At 46.9% G+C, this 25,329-nt stretch overlaps 1 protein-coding gene, 1 long non-coding RNA gene and 2 other non-coding genes across 6 annotated transcripts in view; 3 read left to right on the plus strand and 1 right to left on the minus strand.

The window, feature by feature from the left end:
• The window catches only part of CCM2 (CCM2 scaffold protein), a 247,433-nt gene that overhangs the window by 40,883 nt on the left and 181,221 nt on the right, over window positions 1-25,329 (minus strand). Inside the window, exon 2 of one of the 2 annotated variants that reach the window (XM_063122256.1) lies at window positions 10,990-11,067. In XM_063122256.1, the coding sequence (XP_062978326.1) occupies window positions 10,990-11,019 (30 nt within the window). In that variant the 5' untranslated portion in view covers window positions 11,020-11,067. Of the gene's footprint in view, window positions 1-10,989; window positions 11,172-25,329 lie in introns of those variants that run through there. The other variant, XM_063122249.1, reaches the window with a different exon arrangement.
• On the plus strand, window positions 12,818-24,927 carry LOC134404715 (uncharacterized). 2 transcript variants are annotated; one of them, XR_010025936.1, is made up of 5 exons: window positions 12,818-12,923; window positions 14,646-14,688; window positions 15,510-15,925; window positions 18,070-18,255; window positions 24,633-24,927. It is a non-coding gene; the product is annotated as an uncharacterized LOC134404715 (long non-coding RNA). The 2 variants fall into 2 exon arrangements; XR_010025915.1 differs by lacking the exon at window positions 15,510-15,925.
• Window positions 16,173-16,310, plus strand: LOC134413504 (small nucleolar RNA SNORA9). Its single transcript, XR_010026511.1, has one exon. It is a non-coding gene; the product is annotated as a small nucleolar RNA SNORA9 (small nucleolar RNA).
• On the plus strand, window positions 19,978-20,115 carry LOC134413505 (small nucleolar RNA SNORA9). Its single transcript, XR_010026512.1, has one exon. It is a non-coding gene; the product is annotated as a small nucleolar RNA SNORA9 (small nucleolar RNA).

Genomic DNA, 25,329 nt, shown 5'->3' on the forward strand with positions numbered 1-25,329 from the left:
CTAACAGGTTAACAATCTAATGTGTTAACGAAGTAAACAGCTGGAAGTAGAATCCTAGAATAGCAGAGTTGGAAGGGGCCTACAAGGCCATCGAGTCCAACCCCCTGCTCAACGCAGGAATCCACCCTAAACCATCCCTGACAGAGGGTTGTCCAGCTGCCTCTCGAAGGCCTCTAGGGTGGGAGAGCCCCCAACCTCCCTAGGTCACTGGTTCCATTGTCGTGCTGCTCTAACAGTCAGGAAGTTTTTCCTGATGTCCAGCTGGAATCTAGCTTCCTGTAACTTGAGCCAGCTCCCCAAGCAGCAAAAGCCTTGTTCACCCATGTTCATGAATCCAATCGTTAGAACATTTGACTTGCAAATAACATTCACTGTAACCATTGCCATTCTATCCCGGGATGTCTCAGAGAGCTGCAAAGCATTTCCAACACTAGATCCCAAGGTTGGGTCAAACACTATGACCTTGGATTCCCACATGCAGGTTTCCCCGATTAACATAGTGATTAAAAAAATCCCAAACTCCCTTGCTTTGAAACCCCACAAATATTAGCAGGTTTCCAAGTTAATGAGCTGGTTCACACAACATGGGCAATTCTTGGGTTTTTTTTTAAAACCCAAACCATAGGCAATTGTTTGGTTAAATCTGGGCTGTTTAACCCATAAATAACTCAGAACTCCTAGGTTTGCACGTCACAAAACAACCCAGGAACGGGGCATTCCTGGGCTGTTTTGGAAAGCGTATGTTATGAGCAGGGTGGGAGGCGGCATGTTCAATCCCACCAATTCCTGGATTAAACTACCCAGGAATAGGCTGTGACATGCAAACCAGGTCAATAAGAATTGTGCTATCAGATCCCTACAGTACTCTGTCCAAATAGTTTTGAGATAGTTGCTACATGTTCATACCTAGTACAAATTTCATTGAGGGTCACTTTGTGTGATACACAGTAAGCACTGAGCAAGTACCGGCAAATTACAACGTAGTGTGGGAAGAATCAGAGGCACATACTTCCACTCTGCATACAGGGAGCCTCAATTGACCGAAGTTCCATCCAGCAAATATGAGAAGTTCTAGAGTTCCAACTTGTGGGTGTTGATGTCACCTGTCACTGCTTCCAGGACAATTCCTACAATCCATTGAAAGCTCCTGACCCACCACTAGAAAGCCTGTCAAGCTAAGAGCCCCAGACAAGACTGGAGTTGGCTCCTGCTTCTTTAGGCTTCTATCCTGTACACGCTTACCTGGGAGTAAGTCCCATTGAACGCAGTGACCTGATTCACACAACACGACAAGCCAGAGTACAGGTTGAGTGTGGCTTGTCGTTGAACAATGGGTTATTGCATTGTGTGAACCCAGAGAAGCTAACAAACCATGGTTTGTTAACAACAAACAACCCACAGTTCACAACCCAACAACAAGCCATGGGCTCTCTTCATGGATTGTTTGTGGTTAAGAAACCATAGTTTGTTAGCGCAGTTGGGTTCACACAACACGACAAGCCAGAGTACAGGTTGAGTGTGGCTTGTCGTTGGACAATGGGTTGTTGCATTGTGTGAACCCAGAGAGGCTAACAAACCATGGTTTGTTAACAACAAACAACCCACAATTCACAACCCAACAACAAGCCATGGGCTCTCTTCATGGGTTGTTTGTGGTTAACAAACCATAGTTTGTTAGCGCATTTGGGTTCACACCTATGGGTCAACAACAACCCACACTTAACGCGTACTCTGGCTTGTCATGCTGCGTAAACCCAGCCAAAGACACTTACTTCAGAATAAACACACATAGGAGTGCGCTGCTAGTTGCAGCTAATTTGTTCCATTCAGTTCAACGTGCAAGACAGGCAGGCACTATTAGAAAGTGATGAAGAACAGCAAAGTCATTATCACTGGCTCATAACAAGGAAAGAGAGAGCAGAGCATTGGCAGAACAGCCACTGTCCTACGATTCTGATCGATGGGTGTTTCACCGTGATGCTCGACCTTTGCCGGAGGAAACAGCAGCAGCTGTAATTCTGCTTTGCAAAAGTCGGAAACATTCTTTATCTGCAGGGCCGAGTGAGTAATGTGACACTCAAAGTGACTTCGGGGGTTGTGCTGCTTATATCCAATAAGCCTTTTAGGATGTTTCTTCAGGCACAGGAGCGGTGTGCAGGCCTCAGAAAACGAACAAAGGTGTGGAGAGATTATTGGGGCAATGCTCCAAAAAGTAACAATATTTGTATCCAATTCAAGAAGGATGCAGAAAAGCTGGAGCGTGTTCAGAGGAGGGCAACCAGGATGATCAGGGGTCTGGAAACAAAGCCCTATGAAGAGAGACTGAAAGAACTGGGCATGTTTAGCCTGGAGAAGAGAAGATGGAGGGGAGACATGAGAGCACTCTTCAAATACTTAAAAGGCTGTCCCACAGAGGAGGGCCAGGATCTCTTCTCGATCCTCCCAGAGTGCAGGACACGGAACAACGGGCTCAAGTTAAAGGAAGCCAGATTCCGGCTGGACAACAGGAAAAACTTCCTGACTGTTAGAGCAGTACGACAATGGAACCAGTTACCTAGGGAGGTTGTGGGCTCTCCCACACTGGAGGCCTTCAAGAGGCAACTGGACAACCCTCTGTCAGGGATGCTTTAGGGTGGATTCCTGCGTTGAGCAAGGGGTTGGACTTGATGGCCTTGTAGGCCCCTTCCAACTCTGCTATTCTATGATTCTATGATTCCTGCATTGAGCAGGGGGTTGGACTTGATGGCCTTGAAGGCCCCTTCCAACTCTGCTATTCTATGATTCTATGATTCCTGCATTGAGCAGGGGGTTGGACTTGATGGCCTTGTAGGCCCCTTCCAACTCTGCTATTCTATGATTCTATGAAATAAGGATTAGTTTTTAATTATTATTATTATTATTATTATTATTATTATTATTATTTATTTATTTATTTATAAAGCACCATCAATGTACATGGTGCTGTACAGAGTAAAACAGTAAATAGCAAGGCCCTGCCGCATAATTATGTAGCATGAGGCTGTATATTCATGCAATGTTTAAATTTTTTGGTAAATGAATTCCATTCATCCATTCACATTGTCATGCTCTTTCAGAGGTTTCTATAAGATTGTGGGGCAATTTTTCTATCTAGAAGATATTATCACAGATGCTTGGTTTTACAGGTCTCAAAACTGTGAATTTGTGTCTGCAGAGATCACAATCCCATTGCGCCTTTGCAAACCTATGTACACAGAATCAACCCCTTACCTCTTAAGTGCTAAGTTTCAAAAAATTCAATGAATAGAGTGCACTTTTTGTGGTGTGTGTGTGTGTGTGTGTGTGTGAAGTCACACGATTAAATCGAGTCTTTCTAAGTAGTGATTTAAATCAAATCCACCCTGTCTGAGATTACAGCACATGCTGAAATAAAACTCTGAACAGACCTCCAGTCAGCTGAGTGTAAAAGATAAAGCTTAAAATGTGATTTAAAACAATCATAGAATTTAAATAGTTCTTGAGCCCAGAATGACTTTTGTCTGACAAGAGAACTACTTTCAGAATTACTTTGTCTAAGTCTCACTCAGGGATGCACCTTGGTATACCGCAATGGGCAGCTTTACTGCCACCTTCTGAAATAGCGGTTACTGCGGACATCTATGGTGAAACGCTTGACTAAAAATAGCTCATTTCCCACAGTTATGTCCCAGGCTGGAGAGGGTGGAACAAGCTTCCAAGCTTTCATGTTCAGTTAAAAGGCTATGAGCTCATAGGGTGGCTGTCGTTGCTACAAAGAACCTGGAACCATGTTTTTAAACATATTGTATATATTCTAGACAAGGTTTTATTGATGCTTCTGATTGCAATTTTGTATTTTAATTTGTTGTACACTGCTCAGTTATTTATTGATATGGAGCAGTTTGAAACTTCTATAATAGATAAATAATCTTGGTTCTGAGGCTTTTCCCAGTTAATGCCCAACAGAGGCCAAATGGAACAGCTTTTCTTAAACCTGTGAGTTCTGATTCTAAACTCTCTTGGGAATAGGTTCTACAGAGAGAGAGAGAGAGAGAGAGAGAGAGAGAGAGAGAGAGGGCTACATCTGAAGCAAGTGTGTGAGATCAAAGTTATCAGCGGCACAATTTTATTTACTTACATTTATATCCCACCCTTCCTCCATGGAGTTCAAGGCAGCGCACACAGTTGACCATTTAATCCACACAACGACCCTGTGAGGCAATTTAAGGGGCCAATATATTGACCTGGTTTGCTCATAAGCCAGAGTTTGCCCACGATTTGTCTGCCAGACAATCAGGCAAAACTCAGATTGTTCCTCCTTCATCCACTCCCTCCCTCTATTCCAAATGCCTTTGTGGCATTATAGTACTAGCATGTAGAGGTTTTTTGCCCACTCTTGCCCAGCACCTCTGTAGCTTGGTGAAACAACCCACGGGTTCTGGGTTCCTACGTAACAACAACCCATAGTTAAAGCAACCTGGAGTTTATTAACTCAACAACAAATCATGATACAATTCACACAATGCAGTGGGTTATTGTGAGTTAATTAAACCACAATTAGCCACAGCATATGTGGGACGCGCGTAGCTATCTGAGTGGACATTTGAACCTGGGTCTCCTCAGTTCTAATCCGACACTCTAACCCAGCTGTCCCTTAACCTTACCTCCTCCAGGTATATTGGACTGTAACTCCCATCATTCCCAGTCCAACACATATGGAGGGTGCCAGGTTGAGGAAGGCTCCTCTAATTACTATACCACACTGGCTCACACAATGTTGATCAAGCAGATAAACAGGGCTGAATGGGGAAGAATTGCCCTTTGACCTTAAGGCATCACTCCCAAGGCAAGGATCAAGCACGCCTCTGAATACCAGTTGCTAGGAGGGTGTTAAATTGTTCTCATGTGCTGCTTATGGGTTCCCCATAGGCATCCAGTTAGCCACAGTGCAAAGAGAAAGCTGGACAGGTAGGCCTTTAGTCTGATACAACACAGTTCTTATGTTCTTCTGAGATCCCATTGGAGGAGCTGAAACGGATCCACGTTGTTGCTGCACTTGCAGCGTGGTTAGAATGCCACAGTCTCTGGCAATGTGCTTTTCAAACACAGCAAAACCAGGTTAGCGTGGGCAGGGGAAACAAAAGCCTTAAGTTCGGAGTCAATCATTAGTTCCAAAGCAGTCTTCATATAGACGTTTTATAAGCAGATCATTCTCTCTTCCCCCAAAACCCAGGAACTAATTTCTATTCCGCAATGAAACCAAACTAAAATTAGCTGCAAATATTAATTAGAACTCTACTCTTGGGACAGGTCGGGGACACAGTTCTGAGCGATCAGGGCTGAAATAAAGGCCACCATTGTCTTTCCATGAGGTTTCAGTCATGTGCAAGACCGGTCATCTAACCCGTTTCCACAGAATCCTTTATGTGACCCTCTGGGATGGATTAAAAGCTAATGCTGCCCCTTATCAGTTCCTTTGTAAAGTAATGAAACTATGCGCGCGCACACAACATTTTCAGATGAATTTCTACAATTCTTAGTTATTACATTTGTAATCCACCCCAATAACGAATGGTCTTTAGAGAGATTTCAGGAAGTTCTTCTCATGAAAAAACACCCCACCAGATTCTGTTTTCAGGGAAAGGCTACCGAACATGTAAGGCAAATGCACTCATTCATCCACGCAGTCCCTATTTAACCACAATTGTTGGACAGGAAGCACGCAGGAAGGGTGGAAAGCCAGAAGATTTGTCAGCTCTACCCAACCCTGAATTAATTTCTGTACTTAGGAGGCAGGGTCAAAACCCACCAGCCCTGCTCCAAGCTGAAACAGCATTCAAAATCCTAGGTGTGGGCATTAAACACTAAAGCGAAAGGCTGGCAGCATTGATCCTGCCAAAAGTATAGTAGTCTGGGCATTCCGAGGAGAACACAGAGTGCGGAGTCAGTCTTGTACCTTGGTGCTCCAGAATGGCACATTTCTTTTCTATCTGATCTATCAACTAGGTTTCAATTTCAAAGGAAGCACGCCACTAAAAGTAACACTAATTTACAAGAACCAAATGCTGACCATGCGTGGCTCATTCTAACTACACAGCGATCAGCCACCCTTTCACACGCCACCTGCGTTCCACCAGTAAATCCATAGCCCACCCTGGTACCCTTTGTCAAAAAAACAAACCAAAAAACCCCTCCCTGATACTAGTTGGGGCATTTTTCCCTTATGTGCTCACATCGAACTTTAGCACCCAACCCTCTGCTCTATTTAGCCCACAACTCCCTGCCTTCCTCTGCTAATACTACATGTCTTTGCTTAAGACTGTCACCACAACACTGCACATGCCCTTTCACCTTAAAAATCGGAACAGACAAAGACTGCATTTCAGTTTTCCTGAACATCTCTAAACTTAGGTCTGATACACTTAAAACATTCCAGTAAAAAGTAAGAAGAAAAAAACAATTCTCCAGATTAAAGTTTATGGCAGATTTTCTCACTGAGGGGGAAGAGGAGCCTCGCTCAGCTTGCATAGCTTTAATAGGCAAAATCTGACATATGAACAAATGTCATTGGGTACTGCAGCCATCTTCCGCACGCCCAACTGCCAGGACCCATTTTCTGCATTTGGGTTGCCGTCGGTTCCTTACGGCTTAGCTTCATTTGGGCTCCTTGCTCTCTCAGCTAGTGCTTGAATGTATCCTGAGCCATCTTGTGTTTTCTTCAAGCATCTGATGCAAGCCTTCAGAACAGCTGACGCGATCATAATGAAGTGTTCACTTTCCCCCTCATTCCTCCCCACCTCCCCGCTCACTTATATCTTGAGTCACATTCAAGAGACCCTGTTGGTTCTCCTGGACCTCTCAGCGGCTTTCGATACCATCAACCATGGTATCGGTTGATGGTATTGATAGGTTGTCTGAGCTGGGAGTTGGAGGTACTGCGTTGCAGTGATTCCGCTCCTACTTGGATGGCCGATTCCAGAAGGTGGTGCTGGGGGATTATTGCTCTGTGCCGTGGCTCCTAAGCCATGGGCTTATCCCCTAGGCTGTTTAACATATACATGAAGACGCTGGGGGAGGTTATCCGGAGATGTGGACTGAGGTGTCATCAATATGCGGATGACACCCAGCTCTACCTTTCCTTTTCATCAAACCCAGGTGAGGCAGTGGCTGTTCTGAACCTGGGCACGGTAATGGACTGGATGAGGGCTAATAAACTGAAACTCAATCCAGACAAGATGGATGCACTGTTAGCGGGTGGTTCATCTGTCCGGCGAGGTGATGTTTGCCCTGTCCTGGATGGGATTGCACTCCCCCTGAAGGATCGGGTCCGTAGTTTGGGGGTGCTCTTGGATCCAGAACTGTCACTTGAGGCACAGGTGAACTCAGTAGCAAAGAGCACCTTTTATCAGCTTAGGTTGATATACCAACTGCGCCCTTATCTGGACAGAGATAGCCTAGCTACAGTTATCCATTCTCTGATAACCTCTTGTTTGGATTACTGCAATGCGTTATACGTGGGGCTGCCTTTGAAAATGGTCCGGAAGCTTCAGCTGGTACAAAACAGGGCAGCCGTTTACTAACAGGGACTGGCCAGCAAGATCACATTACGCCAGTCCTTTTACAACTTCATTGGCTGCCAGTGCAGGTCCGGGCCCGATTCAAAGTGCTGGTATTGACATTCAAAGCCCTAAATGGTTTGGGGCCAGATTATTTGAAGGAACGCCTCCTCCCATATGTACCTGCCCGGACCTTAAGATCATCTACAGGGGCCCTTCTCCATGAGCCCCTGCCAAAGGAAGTGAGGCAGGTGGCTACTAGGAGGGCCTTCTCCGCTGTGGCACCCCGGCTGTGGAATGAGCTCCCCAGAGGGGTCTGCCTGGCTCCTACACTGTACTCTTTTCGTCGCCAGCTGAAGACCTTTTTATTCTCTCAGTATTTTAACACTTAATTTTAACTTAAATTTAAATATTACTGTTCTAACTTTGTATTTTAATCTTATATCAATTTTGCTGCGTGGTTTTATCCTGGTTGTGCTTTTTATGCTGTGTTTTGTATTTGTGTTTTTAACCTGTTTGTTGTTTTATTATGGTTTTAATTTTTGTGGACCGCCCAGATCGCTTCGGCTATTGGGCGGTATAAAAATGTAATAAATAAATAAAATAAAATTCAACTCACTCCATTTCAGCCACCCTATTCCTCCTACTCCAGCCAGTGAAAAGTGCAAGTCTTCAGAGCTGAGCTGATTCCACTGTATTCATACACACACACCCAACTGCTCCTATATACCAGTACTGCTTGCTATTTTGTGCTCTCTATCTCTGCTGGAACACTGCTCATGCTATCATTACTCTGACTTTCGGAGAGAAGTGGGCTATACCCTTTAAACATTTTGCTAAGGATAACACATGCACATTGATGGTGCTATATAAATAAATAATAATAATAATAATTCAGGAGAGAGGGACGCCGGCACGCCAATACCACCTAAGGTTTATAAGATTATGCATGTTACGGAGAAAGTGGAGAGAGATATTTTTCTCCCTCTCATAACACTCAAATCCATGATCATCAGTGAAGCTGAATAGTGATAAATACAGTAGAGTCAAGAGAAAGTCCTAGTTCAAATAGAACATATAAAGTATAGAATTTGCTCCCACAAGATGTGGTGACGACCATTAACACAGGCTACTTTAAAAGGGAGTTACACAAATTCATGGAAGAGGGCACACGTATAATACCTAGTCCTGATGAACGTAACAAAAGACATGCTGGATCAGAGCAACGTCCACCTAGGCCAGCATATTGATACTGGAGGTAGGCATAAGCAACAGTAACCACTGACAGCTTTCTCCTCCAGCCTACAATATGCTACCTCCAGAGTCTGCAAACCTCAGAGTACTTCTCTACAAGCTGGAGGGCGCGATCAGCCTTTTGTCCTGCCATGGGAGCATCTGGATGGTCACTGTGGGAAGGGAACGCTGGACTAGCTGGACCTTGGCCTGATCCAAGGTCCAGCTAGTTCCACAGGACTTGGCCTGTGGAATGAGCTCCCTAAGGAGGTTCGCCTGGCACCTACACAATATTCTTTCAGATGCCAGGTGAAGACCTTTTTATTCTCTCAGCATTTTAACAGTCTATCAACTTAATTTTAACTTTGCTGTTTTAAATTTGTATTTCTGCACCGCTGCTGTTTTTATTCTGGTTGTGCTTTTATACTGTTTGTTTTATACTTTGAATGGTTTTAATTTTTGTGAACCGCCCAGAGAGCTTCAGCTATTGAGCGGTATAAAAATGCAATCAATAAATAAAATAAATCCACCACAGCATTTCTTATGTTTATTTACTTTATTTATTTATTACATTTATATACCGCCCCATAGCCAAAGCTCTCTGGGAGCTTTACAAAAGTCTTGACTAGAAACGATACACTTGCCCTCTTAGAATCATAGAATAGCAGAGTTGGAAGGGGCCTACAAGGCCATCGAGTCCAACCCCCTGCTCAAGGCAGGAATCCACCCTAAAGCATCCCTGACAGAGGGTTGTCCAGCTGCCTCTTGAAGGCCTCTAGGGTGGGAGTCCATTCTTCTTCACCCATTTCAGGAGCGCTGCAGGACTGGAAGTCAGGGAGTAAAGGAATGCAGCATATTGCAAGCGAAAATAGAGAGTTCTACAACAGATTGAGTTGGGCAGTCAAAGATCTTCTGCCACCACCAAACATTACCATGACTGTGAATGTCTGGTACATTCACAAGAGTGCCTTCCCCGGCAAACAGTTTAATTATGCCAATGGGAACCCATCAATGCCTTTTTAGTTAATTATATTTCTAATCTGCCAAATTATATTTAATTATATTTTCAATCGGGGGTGTTGAGAGAAGAGGTAATCCAGTGATGTACTATTGTCAGTTAACTTTTTTTATGGGGAGGAGAACAATATGAAACTTATTATTTAACTTATTACCAAAAATTTTTTACAGCTGCCAATTGGGGCTCCTCTGGTGCCTGACAACATCCCTGTTAAAGTGAAAGAACTGATGCTATTGATGTTGGGCGTGAGGAGGGGGGGGCGGCAGCTCTGTAAATCTCCCCCATATAAGAATGTAAGAAGTGCCCTGATGCTGGATCAGACCAAGGGTCCATCTAGTCCAGCACTCTGTTCGCACAGGGGCCAACCAGCCATCGGCCAGGGATGAACAAGCAGGACATGGTGCAACAGCACCCTCCCACCCATGTGCCCCAGTAACTGGTGCACACAAACTTTCTGCCTCGAATATTAGAGACAGCACTTAACCATCAGGGCTAGTAGCCATGGATAGGCGTTGCCTCCAGGAATTTATCCAACCCCCTTTTGAAGCCATCCAGATCGGTGGCCATCACTAGATCTTGTGGTAGTGAGTTCCATAGTTTAACTATGCACCGTGTGAAGTCGTCCTTCCTTTGATTTGTCCTAAATCTCACACCCATCAGCTTCATGGGATGATGACCCCATTGGGGTCTAGTATTTTGAGAGAGAGAGAGAGAGAGAGAGAGAGAGAGAGAGAGATGTCCCCCCCCCGTCCACATTCTCCACACCAATGCACACTTTTGCCCACCTCTCTCATGTCTCCCCTCAGCCTCCTTTTCTCCAAGCTGAACAATCCCAGTTGTTGTGACCTTTCCCTCCTAGGGTTTGCCTCATTTGAGTTGCCCTTTTCTGCACTTTCTCCAGGTCTATAATATCATTCTTTTAGGTGTGGGGGAAATTGGGGAGGGGGCTTTGAAGGGAAATGCCAACGCAGCCCCCTGAGCTCCATCTACTTTCATTACAATGGCGGTCCCCCCTCCGCATCCTCCCGGGGGCGGGAGGGATGTAGAGAAGCCCCCCACCCCTCGACGCCCCCCACCAGCCCTCAGTGGGGAGACCCCTCCCCAATAAACAAGCCCCCCCAGGGGCCCCGCCCCCCCAGGCCCCGCCCACTCGCCCTCCTCCTCCTCCTCCTCCCCCTCACTCACCTTCTTGCCCCTCTTGCCTTCCTCCTCCATGTCTCAGGCGGGGCCCGGAGGCATCTCCCCGCCCGGGTCCCCTCTCCCCTCACTGCGCCGCCATAGCCGCCCGCGGAAGAGCGGGAGGCTCAAGCCAAGCGAGGGACGCGGCTGCCGCGGCAACAACTTTTCAATCCTGCCGCCATCTTGGGCGTCGGCGTTCCCGGCGTGCACCGCGCGCCCTCGCCTCATTCAGGCCTCTTCGAGCCGGGCCAACGTTCGGATTAGGGGTGGGGTGGGGGGGCTGACGTCAGTCCTCCCAAGGAAGGAGGAGCACAGAGGTTAGAGAGCAGGAGCGGCGCCTTTGTCGAGAAAGATTTAATGCGCATGCGTACGAGGACAAATGCTTAGTACGTACTTCCTCGCTGGCATCACTTCCGGTTCTGATTAAAATTCTCTATCTGCGGGGCAAGAGTGGCGGAAGTTAAGGTGACCATATGGAAAGGAGGACCGGGCTCCTGTATCTTTAACAGTTGCATAGAAAAGGGGATTTCAGCAGGTGTCATTTGTGTGCATGCAGCACCTGGTGAAACTCCCTCTTCATCACCACAGTTAAAGCTGCAGGAGCCTTGCCTTCTTTCATATCTAGTCAAGAGGGCAGTTTTAAGGGTCGTGATGAGAGAATTTCAGCAGGTGTCCTTTGTACACATGCAGCACCTGGTGAAATCCCCTTTATTATTATTATTATTATTATTATTATTATTATTAATTTATATAGCACCATCAGTGTACATGGTGCTGTACAGAGTAAAACAATAAAATAGCAAAACCCTGCTGCATAGGCTCACATTCTAATAGAATCATAATAAAACAATAAGAAGGGGAAGAGAATGCACCAAACAGGCACAGGGTAGAGTAAAATTTCAAAGACTTGAAAGGTTGTCACACAGCGGAGGGCCGGGATCTCTTCTCGATCCTCCCAGAGTGCAGGACGCAGAATAACGGGCTCAAGTTACAGGAAGCCAGATTCCAGCTGGACATCAGGAAAAACTTCCTGACTGTTAGAGCAGTATGACAATGGAATCAGTTGCCTGGTGAGGTTGTGGCCTCTCCCACACTAGAGGCTTTCAAGAGGCAGCTGGACAACCCTCTGTCAGGGATGCTTTAGGGTGGATTCCTGCATTGAGCAAGGGGTTGGACTCGATGGCCTTGAAGGTCCCTTCCAGCTCTGCTATTCTATGATTCTATGAACTGCAGGAGCTATGCTAGAGTGACTAGATACAAAAGAGGGCAGGGCTCCTGTTGTGATGAAGGGGGAATTTCACCAGGTGCTGCATGCATACAAATGACACCTGCTGAAATTTCCTTTTCAATACAACTGTTAAAGATACAGGAGCCCTGTCCTCCTTTTCATACGGTCACCCTATGAAATACATTTGCAAACATTGTGAATAAAGTAAACAAATATTGGAACTTCTCTTATTTTTTGAACACTATAGCAAAAAAAGTACTCTCCAATCCTGCCTGCTTTATATTACTTTCTGTACATTTCTCTCCTTGACCTGGACCTAGGGGATTCTTAACGATTTCAATCTGGGATCGGAAGTCTAAAGAAACCAATATAGACTGTAGCTCTTTGGCCACTCCTGCTGCCTCATACTACAAACCCGTTTTCACCGCCCATTTTATGCCACAGTCGGATGCTGATTGGCCGCCACGCCTATCCGCTACAGCCTGTATAGGAACGGCATGGGCCGCTAGAGGGCGGGTGAGGGACCTATGCGAAGGACCTGACACCGAAGGAGGAGGAGCTTGAACGTGATAACGTCACGCGCACGCAAGAGGCGGGCCTCTTTTTGAAGCGCTGAGGAAGACATGGCGAGCGCCTCTGATGCGCAACGTGAGGGCTGGATCTGTTGCCATCCGGGGCGACCGGGCCTTGTTTGCGGCCTGCTCCGTTCCTCGTAGGTGCTCTGGCGTCTGGTGCTTCGGAGGGGGCCGGTCTTGCGTCTTTCAGTTGAACGGGATGCGGCTTTATTTGTGCCTTCGCTCTCTGGGCCCCGGTGGACTACGATTCCCAGGAGGCCGCGTGGTCTGCTGGAGGAGGCCGCGTGGCGCGGTGGATGCTGGGAGTTGTAGTTTTGGTCTGATTTCTCGCATGCTGCATTCTAAAACCCTGCTTATTTGTGTTTATTTCTCTTCTTATCCCGTTTGGAGCCTGTTTTCTCTCCCTTAAAGCCGCTGCCAGCTCCCTGCACGTGGATCCATCCACTCTGCAACGAACGCACGCGGTGTGGACTAGTAACTTGGAATGCTTTTGCGGAAACGAGAGTCCAAGATGCTTAGAAAACGCCCTGTTATTGTGGTTTGCTTGGGTGCTACTTTTGTACGAGTTGTTTTAGGGCGCAACCCTATGCAAGGTTAGGCAAGGGAAAAAAGCCCTATAGCTCCAGCATTCAACAGACGGGCACGTTGTAGAAAGTTGGTGGACTTTTTATTTTTGGTCTAAAACTGCCTAGGATTTCGCCCATTGTGGCCTTATCATTGTTATAGAAATGAAGGGGGCAGTTTTATTTTTCCTTTAATTGCTCTCTCCCCCAGAAAAGTCTGCAGTGTGGTGTATTATTATTATTATTATTAGTAGTAGTAGTAGTAGTAGTATCATGCCTTTTGCCCAATAGAATCATAGAATAGCAGTTGGAAGGGGCCTACAAGGCCATCGAGTCCAACCCCCTGCTCAAGGCAGGAATCCACCCTAAAGCATCCCTGACAGATGCTTGTCCAGCTGCCTCTTGAAGGCCTCTAGGGTGGGAGAGCCCACAACCTCGCTAGGTATCTGTTTCCATTGTCGTACTGCTCTAACAGTCAGGAAGTTTTTCCTGATGCCCAGCCGGAATCTGGCTTCCTTTAACTTGAGCCCGTTATTCCGTGTCCTGCACTCTGGGAGGATCGAGAAGAGATCCTGGCCCTCTTTGTGACAACCTTTTAAGTCTTTGAAGAGTGCTGTCATGTCTCCCCTCCATCTTCTCTTCTCCAGGCTAAACATGCCCAGTTCTTTCAGTCTCTCCTCATAGGGCTTTGTTTCCAGACCCCTGATCATCCTGGTTGCCCTCCTCTGAACCCGCTCCAGCTTGTCTGCGTCCTTCTTGAATTGTGGAGCCCGGAACTGGACGCAGTACTCTAGATGAGGCTATACTATACTATTTTCTATAACTGAATCGGTTACAGATGTTTGAATTCCAAGCCATAAGGATTTGCAAGCAACTTCTGCAGAATTTACATAGGACCGTGGCTCTTTTAATTTCCCCTTCATATCGGTTTAAACATTTTATTGCTGCATCTGTATTTATTACGTGTTTTATTGTTGCACGCTGCCTTAGGAGGGCTCTCGCCCTGAAAGGTGGCCAAGGAATACTATAAATAATTAAACTAATAATGTGCAGTGTATCCTTTACTAGCACTGACCCAAATTGCATAAGTGTCTGGGATTGGTCAAAAGAGCGTGTCCGTTTTTGTGGTGTTTTGGTTGAGCAGCTCTGGGTTTTGAATGTTTTCTTGGCGGGCGTTCTTGTATTTTTGAGTCTCTTTCCCCCTCACTGGGTGGAATCAAATGGACCACTTTCCATGCGTTGCATCCATGAACTATTCCTCTAATTTCTCTTTTTCCTTACTATTCTTATCTTTAGGAATGCCTTTGGGGACTCGAGCGACTGATCTTAATTTGGAAAGGTAACACTTTTATTAGAGTCAAAAACTGCTTGCTACATGATACAAAAGTTAAAGTCCTTAATCTATCCATGCCACGTATAGCTGGGGGTGATGGGGTGAAGAGGAACTATAGCTGGGAGATAATCAGGTGAAGCTGAGACGTGATCCCTGTTCTCCCTTGAAATATGAAATGATACTGTATAAAATGAGCCAGGGTGGTGTAGTGGCTAAAGCAGTGTCCTGGGAGGCAGAAGATCTGGGTTCTAGTCCCCACTCGGCCACGGAAACCCACTGGGTGGCTTTGGGCCAGTGACAGACTCTCAGCCTGTCCTACCTCACAGGGTTGTTGTTGTGAGGATAAAAATGGAGGGGAGGAAGAGGATTATGTATGCCACCTTGGGTTCCTTGGAGGGGAAAAAGTGGGATATAAATACAATAATAAATAAATACTATCTCTCAGAAAGAAAAATGTAGAGTTCAGTTTAATGTCAGAGTGTTCCATCTAAAATCAATTTCGTTTTCCATTCTCAACTTCCAATGCAAAGTAGGTAAGGGTGCAACCCTATGCACCTCTAGACAGAAAAAAAGTCCTACATTATTTTGAGATGAAGCCTAACCAGGGCCGAATAGAGAGGACCAAGTACCTCACTTGATTTGGAAGCTATACTTCTATTAATGCAGCCCAAAATAGCATTGGCCTTTCTTGCAGCTCTATCGCACTGTTGGCTCATATTCAGCTTGCGATCTACAACCATTCCAAGATCCTTCTTGTTTGTAGTATTGCTGAGCCAAGTATCCCCCATCCTGTAACTGTGCCTTTGGTTTCTATTTCCTAAATGTAGAACTTGGCATTTATCCCTATTAATCCACAATTCAAGAAGGATGCAGACAAGCTGGAGCGTGTTCAGAGGAGGGCAACCAGGATGATCAGGGGTCTGGAAACAAAGCCCTATGAAAAACAGTATTAAAACAACAGTATCCATTTAAAAACAGTATCCATTTAAAAACAACAATTCTGGAGTCCATTAAAAACAAACTTAACGTTGTTAAATGCTGTTAAAATGCCTGGGAGAAGAGAAAAGTCTTGACCTGGCGCCAAAAAGATAACAACGTTGGCGCCAAGCGAGCCGCATTGGGAAGATCATTCCACAGTCGAGGGGCCACCACCGAAAAGGCCCTCTCCCTTGTTGCCATCCTCCGAGCTTCCCTCGGAGTAGGCACTCGGAGGAGGACCTTAGATGTTGAGTGCAGTGTACGGGTAGGTACATTGCTCTTAAACGCATACAAGGTTGCTATGTTTAGACCTTACATTTGCTTCATCTGTGTCATTCTTGGTTTTATAGTGCACACACCCTCTTGCAACTTGTCAATGGGAGCTGTTTGAGATGTCGCAAGCTAAGCTGGGATGCCAAATGCGCTTGCAAATAGATCCATTGGTGATGTAGGTCTCCTGCACAGCACTGCTCTAAAACATAAATCTAGTCCAGTTGCTTCCCTGCCCAACCTCGCAAGCCTTCCAGCATGGCTGGGTCTTTGCCATGACCCTGATCATTCCTGTAGCGCTTGCAAGAGCAGCCGTGAGACGGTTTGAGGCCTTTCTCTGTTTCCACTTCGGAGGGAGGTTATAGAAATCTCGGACAAGCCTTGCCTGGGAACTGGTGAGGATGCAGCTGAGAACTGTTGGCTCGTAGTTGCCCTTTGTAGAATCATAGAACACTAGAATTGGAAGGGGCCTATAAGGCCATTGAGTCCAACCCCCTGCTCAATGCCCTTCAGTGGGACTACTGTTTCGTTCTTGCTCTTCCGCTGAATCACAACGCTGCATCACAACGCAGTGGCGTCGTGATGCAGAGAGAGTAAATCCAAGTTCTCTACTTGGTCGTAGTGCTTGATCAGTAGCTGAGGGCAAGGCACAGATCCATTGCTCTCCAATGGAGGCCGTGGCATTCGGGGTAACAACAGCATCTGCTACTCCCACCCAGATACATATTTTTTCAAAATTAAGCGGGTTCCCTAGCATACATTTGGGCTAAGGGTTCATCCCACTTCAGAAATGGATGGAGACACCTGTCTCGCAATTTTGTGCAGTGTTGTGGGTTCCCCAGCAGCCCTTTTCCTCTGGGCCTCTTCATATAACGCAGCCTTCCCCCTCCTGGGTGCCCTGCAGCTATGTTGAGCCTAAAACTCCCCTTGTTCCTAACTGACTCAGCCAACCCACATGGGAGGCACCAGGCTGGGGCAAGGCTGGGCCAACCAGCGATCCCGGAGTAATAGTCTTTGAGATCCCTCCCACCGCTGCAATGATTCCAGGCAGGTGTGTGTGTGTGTGTGTGTGTGTGTGTTAACTTTGCTCTAAGGGTCCCAAGGACAGGGGCCTTGGAAAAAAGTAAAAACCTCTCCCAGCCTCCCTCCACCCCCACCTCTCCGAAAAAGCGAACTGTTCCTGTTAGGGTATTTTTATTAATTGAAACAGAGTGACACAGTGGATTCACCCTTTAAACCTACGTGCCGGAACAAACTTCTTACGCTACGTTTAAGGATGAGTAGCTTTACTTTTCAGATTAGCAGCATATAGGGTGACCCTATGAAAAGGAGGACCGGGCTCCTGTATCTTTAACAGTTGCATAGAGAAGGGAATTTCAGCAGGTGACATTTGTATATATGGAGAACCTGGTGAAATTCCCTCTTCATCACAACAGTTAAAGCTGCAGGAGTGACACTAGAGTGACCAGATTTAAAAGAGGGCAGGGCATCTGCAGCTTTAACTGCTGTGATGAAGAGGAAATTTCACCAGGTTCTCCATATATACAAATGACACCTGCTGAAATTTCCTTTTCAATACAACTGTTAAAGATACAGGAGCCCTGGCCTCCTTTTCATAGGGTCACCCTAGCAGCATATGAACAACTTGTATTCCTTTCATACATACAGTTCTAAGTTACATTATTTTCCTCTGCAAAGAGTCCTTTTTCCCTTTGTAAAAGTCTTTTTGAATACCTTCAGGCTGAACTTGCACAGCTGCATGTGCATTCCACCTCCTATTCATTTCCGCCCACTACTCTGTTTGAGACACTCCCCTATTTAAATGGTGAACAGGCTGACATGGAATGATTCAGCGTTTCTCGTGCCTTAATTTTAAACACCTGCTTTTAGATTGTTACAATCTTTTGCCTATTTCATTCTTCTTCCGTGAACTTATTCTTTGTAAAATTACACATTTTAATACATACAATACAAATATACTAACAGTTCCATCCCACCCCTGGATCGTGGGTCAGCACAATCGCTGCAGTGCACCCCAAATCAAAAATATGTTTCCTTCAAAATCGTGAGCACGGGTGAGGAGGCGGTTCCGAGTTCCAGGATTCCAACAAGTCCCTTTCTTATTTCTTGTCTTTTCAGTCCAAGATGTGAGGAGCACTAGTTCGAGTTGGGACCAGCGGCACAAAACGAGAAAGTGCCTCCTGTCCTCGGCTGGAGGGCTGCCTTGAGCCAGGTCCTGGAAAGAAGCTCCCCCACTGGACCTGAATCATCAGCATGCCATTCCTGGCCCAGTCCAGCCCTGAAGCCAGAAGTGGTTGGTGAAAGGTGAGCATCTTGCGCTTGGCTTGGAATCATAGAATAGCAGAGTTGGAAGGGGCCTACAAGGCCATCGAGTCCAACCCCCTGCTCAGTGCAGGAATCCACCCTAAAGCATCCCTGACAGAGGGTTGTCCAGCTGCCTCTTGAAGGCCTCTAGTGTGGGAGAGCCCACAACCTCCCTAGGTAACTGGTTCCATTGTCGTACTGCTCTAACAGTCAGGAAGTTTTTCCTGATGTCCAGCTGGAATCTGGCTTCCTTTAACTTGAGCCCGTTATTCCGTGTCCTGCACTCTGGGAGGATTGAGAAGAGGTCCTGGCCCTCCTCTGTGTGACAACCTTTCAAGTCCTTGAAGAGTGCTCTCATGATGCCAGCAAGTTCTGGGAAGACCTCAGGTGGCTTCAAAAATTATCCCTGGAGCTTCTCAGGCCCCCGGTGCACTTTCCACTGTCTCCCCTCTCAACACCAGAGCGCCACATCAAGAGAAAATGAGGCTTCAAAAGCAACTGTGTCTATGCTAAGACGTGAGCAGTGATACTTGGCATGAAAGTTACAGGCCAGCTTTATTTTTGTACAAAAGCAGGGAGACCTTTTACACCGACTTGCATCCTTTTGCATTTTTCCTTCGCTTCGGTGTGTTGGGCTTTGCATGCTTCCTTCATGGTGAGCGAAACTTTGCCAAGCACAGCCTGGTAAAGGGAGGGGTAGCTTTAGTAGAGGCTGAATGAGAGACTATAACTCAGTGGCATTTCCAGTTTTGAAAGCTCTCTAAAGGGCAGCCACGCTTCCAAGGGATGCTGGGATTTGTTCTCCCAACACATTGGTAGGGCATCGGGCTGGAAAAGAGTGACCTAAGGCAACTCCATATATACATACAGTACTTCGTCATCATCATCATCATTTCTTAAACGCCTCTACCTTCTGATCGAGGCAGGGAACAACAGTAAATATAAAATACATAAAACGGGATTAAAACATAATATACATTGTTAAAACATCCTAAAATCATTTTAAAAACATCCTAAAATTCCACTGGATAGGCCTGCCGGAAGAGGTCAGTCTTTATAGCTTTCTTAAATGCTGATAGACTGTTAAGTTGACGAGTCCCCTCCGGCAGGCCGTTCCACAGTCTGGGAGCAGCAGAGAAGTAACTGGGTAATGGTTGTCAGTCTAACTTTGACTGACTGAAGTAGATTCTTCCCAGAGGACCTGAGTGTGCGGGGCGGATTGTACGGGAGAAGGCGATTCCGCAGGTAGCCTGGACCCAAACCATGTAGGGCTTTAAAGGTGATAACCAACACTTTATACTTCCCCTGGAAACTAATTGGCAGCCAGTGAAGAGATTTTAAAACTGGTGTACCCTAGGTGTACCGGTGACCAACCTGGCTGCCATATTTTGCAGTAGTTGAAGTTTCCAGACCAGGCACAAAGGTAGCCCTATGTAGAGCGCATTGCAGAAGTCGAGCCTCGAAGTTACCAGCACGTGCACGGCCGTCTTCAGGTCTTCCGACTCTAGGAAGCAGCGTGATTGTCAGTCAACTGGGGATCACAAGGAAACGACGTGTAATCCTTCAGGGCACCATGGTTGTGTTGCTGGATCTCGGAAGGATCTCTACATCGCCCTCTGCAGCAGAGGAGATCTGGAGCCTTTCTTCCTTTTTATTTATTTGTTTTTTTAAAAAGCAGCCGAGATCTTTTGCATGGAGCAGCTGTCGGGAGCCCTTCCCTCCTCGCAAGCCTTCCAGCATGGCTGGGTCTTTGCCATGACCCTGATCATTCCTGTAGTGCTTGCAAGAGCAGCCGTGAGACGGTTTGAGGCCTTTCTCTGCTCCCACTTCGGAGGGAGGTTATAGAAATCTCGCACAAGCCTTGCTAAAGGCAAGACTTCATTGTCATCAAGCCCAACGCGTTGCGGCCTCTTGCTTTCTGCTAGGCCTTCTTCCGAGAGTTGTAATAACGTCTGCAAAAGTCATTTACGAACAGAATTTCTAGAAGGCGACTGCAACTGGTCCGGCCAAAGGGCCGCTTACAGCTGAAGTTTAAGGCAAGACTATCTTGAGTAAGGAGCCAGTGGCAGAACGTAACACTGCCTGTGAAAGACCAGACGGCAAGTGGAACTAAAGGTTCTTTGCCGACTCCAGCGCAGTGTATTTTGCAAGGCATAAGAGCCCTGCTTCCTTCTGTTCGCACAGTGGCCAACCAGCTGCCTGCGGGGAAGCCCACAAGCAGGAAACAACTGCAGTAGCACCCTTCCGCTCGGCTTCCCCAGCACCTGGTGTCCATAGGCAGCCTGCCTCTGAAGCTGGAGGTGAAACATACGCGTTGATAGCCTTTGAAATTCCCCCAAGAGTTTGTCTAATCCCCTTCTGAAGCCTTCAAATTGGTAGCTGTGGCGTTACACCCCACAAGTCACTTCCCTAATGTATGTCTAGATTTGTAAGTCTATTGTGTTTAGAATGTTGATCTGAGTGGGGGGAGACTGAATATCGTAGGAGGGGGGAGGAGGGTATATAAGGGAATGACTGAGGCGATAAGGGCGTGGGTGTGTTTTTGAAGTGCTTTGGTTCGAGGGAGAATTAGAGGCTCAGGGTAAAGAGGGTTGTCTTTTGAGTGTCGTGGGCAGATAGTCAGTTGGTGTGTATTAAACAATCCCGAAAATAAAGAAAGTTCAAGAGTGAAGGTGTGAGAGAAAGGAAAGCGTGTATGAGAAGAGAGAAAGGATAGGATGAGAAGTTTTAACAAGGGTCTGAAAAGTTTTATTAGGAAACAAAGTTTGTGAACATTGAAATACATTTTTATGCAGTTCGTTTTACTACCACAAAAATCCCACGTGTCTCCTTGGCATTTATCGTCTGCGGTTACCGTATTTCTTCGATTCTAAGACACACTTCTTCCCCTAAATAAACAGCTCTAAAAATGGAGTGCGTCTTAGAATCCATGGCGTCTTAGAATCGAAGCAATATGGTAGATGCAAAAAGACTCTATCCTATTAAAAAAGGGTCTGAAACATCCATTCCAACTTCCTCTCTCTGGCTTTATTGCTTTTAGAATGCTGAGCAAGCAGGGTTTTTTGAGATCGCTTTGCAGCCTGATTGGGGCCTACAGCGCGCCCCACGCAGCACCGGGTGGCCCTCGTCAGCCGCGCCCGGAAGTCACGCGGCTCCAAGAGTCAGGAGGCTCACTCCCCCCCCCAAAGCACCGGGTGCCCCCCCCAAAAAAACCGCTGCCCTGGGAAGACGCCTAACTGGGTTGTACCCACCCGGCTCTGGCAGCCGGAAGCACGCGTCCCGAGTGGAGCCTGGAAGTAGTCCCCGCCTCCTGCTTTGCTGGAGGGCAGGACAAACTGCTAATACTCCTCACGCCCGCGGATGCTGGGCCAAAGTGGCCCGAAAATCCTGTGCCCAGAGGCCGAAGAAGTGCTGCTCCGCCGAAGCTGCTCTCACGCGGCAGCTCCAGTCGTCTCGCTCCTCCTTGTACAGGTAGGCCTCCAAAAGAGGACGCTCCTGCAGCAGCCGCGAGCCATGCGAGCGAAGAGGAGCTGGGAGGGTAAGCGCCTGGTTTTTTGCTTACCCCTAAGCCCCTCCCAGCCCAGTGGCACCAAAACCCAGCTCTTTCTAAGATATTTCTAAGAAATTCTACTCCTAAAAGATATTATAAGAAATTTAATTTTTCTTAGAATCAAAGCTTTTTTTTCCTGTTGGTGGTACTGAAATTAGCGTGCGCCTTAGAATCGATGGCGTCTTACAATCGAAGAAATACGGTATATACATATAACACCCATTCTGACATTCATTCACCATCAGCCCATATAATTCGCAGCGCATTCTTTTATTCCTGAAATCGTTCCTGTTTAACCCCATTCCCCACATAGCTTGTAGAAAGGCGGCGTTTGTCCCTCACCTCAAGCTCATAAAATGGTGGCGCTTCGCCTGAGCAGGGAGTGTTCGCGGACTGGCCTGTGGTCAAGAGCCGGTGTCATGGCAGTACCCAATTCCATATAGTTCAATTCTATGCTGTGTGAAGAAGTCTTTCCTTGAATCTGTGCTGAATCACCTTCCAATCAGCTTCATGGAATGAGCCCCACTGGGGTTCCGGTGTTATGAACGAGAGGGAGAAAAATGTCTGCTTTCTCCACCCCGGGCATAGTTTTGTACACCTCTGTTGTGTCTCCCCTCACTCACCTTTTCTCTAAGCCAACCAGTCCCAGATGGGAGTTGGCTTCACCCTCTTCATCGTTCCTTTCCTGCACTTTTTCTAGCTCTACAACAGCCTTCCTCAACCTGGGGCGCTCCAGATGTGTTGGACTGCATCTCCCAGAATGCCCCAGCCAGCTGGCTGGGGCATTCTGGGAGATGCAGTCCAACACATCTGGAGCGCCCCAGGTTGAGGAAGGCTGCAATAACATCTTAACTGTGACTACTCACTCATAAGCAGGGCCTTGCCCCCCCCCCTCTTTCCAACACATCCGGAGCGCCCCAGGTTGAGAAAGGCTGCTCTACAATGTCCTTTTTTAGGTGTGGTGACCAGAACAGTACACAGTATTCCGAGTTGTGGTTGCACCACGGTTCACTTTTCATTTTGCTTCTTTTACAAAATCTATCTTAAGGTGTTTTATTCTGATTTGTTTTTGTCTTGTACACCGCTCCGAAATTTTGATTGGGGTGCGGTATATAAATATTGTAAATAAATAATAGGATTGTGATTAGGGCAGTATGGTCTTTGCAGTTTTATGTATGATTCATTTCCTCATTATGGTCAACATGGAATTTGCCTTTTTTTTTTTTTCACAGCAGCCTAGCACTGGGTTGAGCTTTTCACCGAGAGGTCTTTGCATGCCCTTGTCTTTCTGCACAAAATTCACCAGTGGAGCCCCTGAGAATCTCAGCCCCTGTTTAAAAATCAGGTTATTGGTCCTTAGAGAAGCTGGCATATTGCTGGATGATGCCTGGTGAAATTTTACTGCACTCCGACTTGGGAGAGTTGGTCTGATTTGTTAGAAGGCGGCTTCCTGTGTTTCCCAACTAAAGGCCAGACGCACAAGAGAAGTGGAGGGTGATTGGAAGAGGGAGAAGAAAGGGATCAGTTATTTTAGGCCAGGGTAGGATAATGAGTTAAAAGCAAAGATTGAAAGGCAGTTTGGGTCAGATCTTCCCTTGCTGGTATTCTTGTTCGAATAGCAGCTGGTGGCTCTGGCAAGGTGATGTTTGCCCTGTCCTGGACGGGGTTGCACTCTCCCTAAAGGATCGGGTCCGTAGTTTGGGGGTGCTCTTGGATCCAGAACTGTCACTTGAGGCACAGGTGAACTCAGTGGCAAAGAGCACCTTTTATCAGCTTAGGCTGATATACCAACTGCGCCCTTCTCTGGACAGAGATAGCCTAGCTACAGTTATCCATGCCCTGGTAACCTCTCGTTTGGATTACTGCAATGCGTTATACGGGGGGCTGCCTTTGAAAATGGTCCGGAAGCTTCAACTGGTACAAAACAGGGCAGCACGATTACTAACAGGGACCACATTACGCCAGTCCTTTTCCAGCTTCAATGGCTGCCAGTCCAGGTCCAGGCCCGATTCAAAGTGCTGGTATTGACATTTAAAGCCCTAAACGGTTTGGGGCCAGGTTATTTGAAGGAACGCCTCCTCCCATATGTACTTGCCCGGACCTTAAGATCACCCTCAGGGGTCCTTCTCCGTGAGCCCCTGCCAAAGGAAGTGAGGCAGGTGGCTACTAGGAGGAGGGCCTTCTCCGCTGTGGCACCCCGGTTGTGGAATGAGCTCCCCAGAGAGGTCCGCCTGGCACCTACACTGTACTCCTTTCATTGCCAGCTGAAGACCTTTTTAGTCTCTCAGTATTTTAACACTTAATTTTAACTTGAATTTACATTTTACTGTTTTAACTCTGTATTTTAATTTTATATCAATTTTGCTGCATGGTTTTATCCTGGTTGTGCTTTTTGTACTGTATTTTGTATTTGTGCTTTTAACCTCTTGGTTGTTTTATTATGGTTTTAATTTTTGTGAACCGTCCAGAGAGCTTCGGCTATTGGGCGGTATAAAAATGTAATAGCTAAAATAAATAAATAAATAAATAAATAAATTGTTCCTTTAGCCGATGGGTGGGCCCAAAGCATTCGCTCTGGACGCCCAGGGCAGCTGCCCCTGGGTGAATCAGAGTCTTCTTTGTTCCTGGGAGGGAAAATCGATCTCCTTGGTGCTCTTCCTTCTCTGGCTGCTGTCTGGGCCAGGTCGGTCTCCCCGTTGATGACGTTCATCACCAGGGCAGCAGCCTCCCCTGGCTCCCTGGCTGGTGGCAGGATCCTCTGCTGCCGGCATGGCTTTGCGGAGCTTAAAGTGACAGGCTTCCAATGTGTTGGCCGTTTGTTTTCCAGGTCCCACGCAGAGGAGAGAGTGCCTGCTTGCACTGGTGGCCCCTGAAAGAGTGTTCCTGACCAGCCACGGCGGCTGGTTTTAACGCCCATGTGCCACCCCCGGGGTGTTGCACTTCACCCAGAAGTGGATGCGGTTCATGGCGAACCCTGCCTCGTCGCCTACACGGGCCTGTCCCGTTTCTCTCTGAGTCACTGACTAAATCTGGGCAGGCTGTACAACTCGGAAATGTTTTGAAAGAGGAAGTGTCTGGTCAGCAGGCGCACGGTTCTCTTAATAAACATGCAGCTAGGGTAACAGAGTGCTGTCTTTTGTCTCCTGTACACGAGTCTGGGTTTTCCACTCCGAAGGGTCTTGCAAAATACTTTCGGAAAGCAGTGAAGCGCCAACACCACAGGCTATCTGCCCCAGGCCGTGGTTTCAGGGGAACCGGAGAAGGTGCAACATCCACCGTTTTGTGTTGGTTCCCGGGGTGTGGTTCGCCCCCACTTCCTTGGTAGCTTTTCTCCCACGATCTGTTGCGATATGTGAAAGAAAACCACATTTCTGACCTGGCATTTCTGGGTATGTGTCCTTTTCCCAGCAACATGGGGTGTTGTGATGAAGCTAGTCATTCTCCTTTTCAGGACGGAGCCTCCTTTTTCCTGCTGCCTTCTCCGTCCTGGTAGTCCAAACAGTTTGGAGGGCACATCTCCCATC

The sequence above is a fragment of the Elgaria multicarinata genome, chromosome 1 (assembly GCF_023053635.1).
Source record: "Elgaria multicarinata webbii isolate HBS135686 ecotype San Diego chromosome 1, rElgMul1.1.pri, whole genome shotgun sequence".
Taxonomy (NCBI): Eukaryota; Metazoa; Chordata; class Lepidosauria; order Squamata; family Anguidae; genus Elgaria; species Elgaria multicarinata.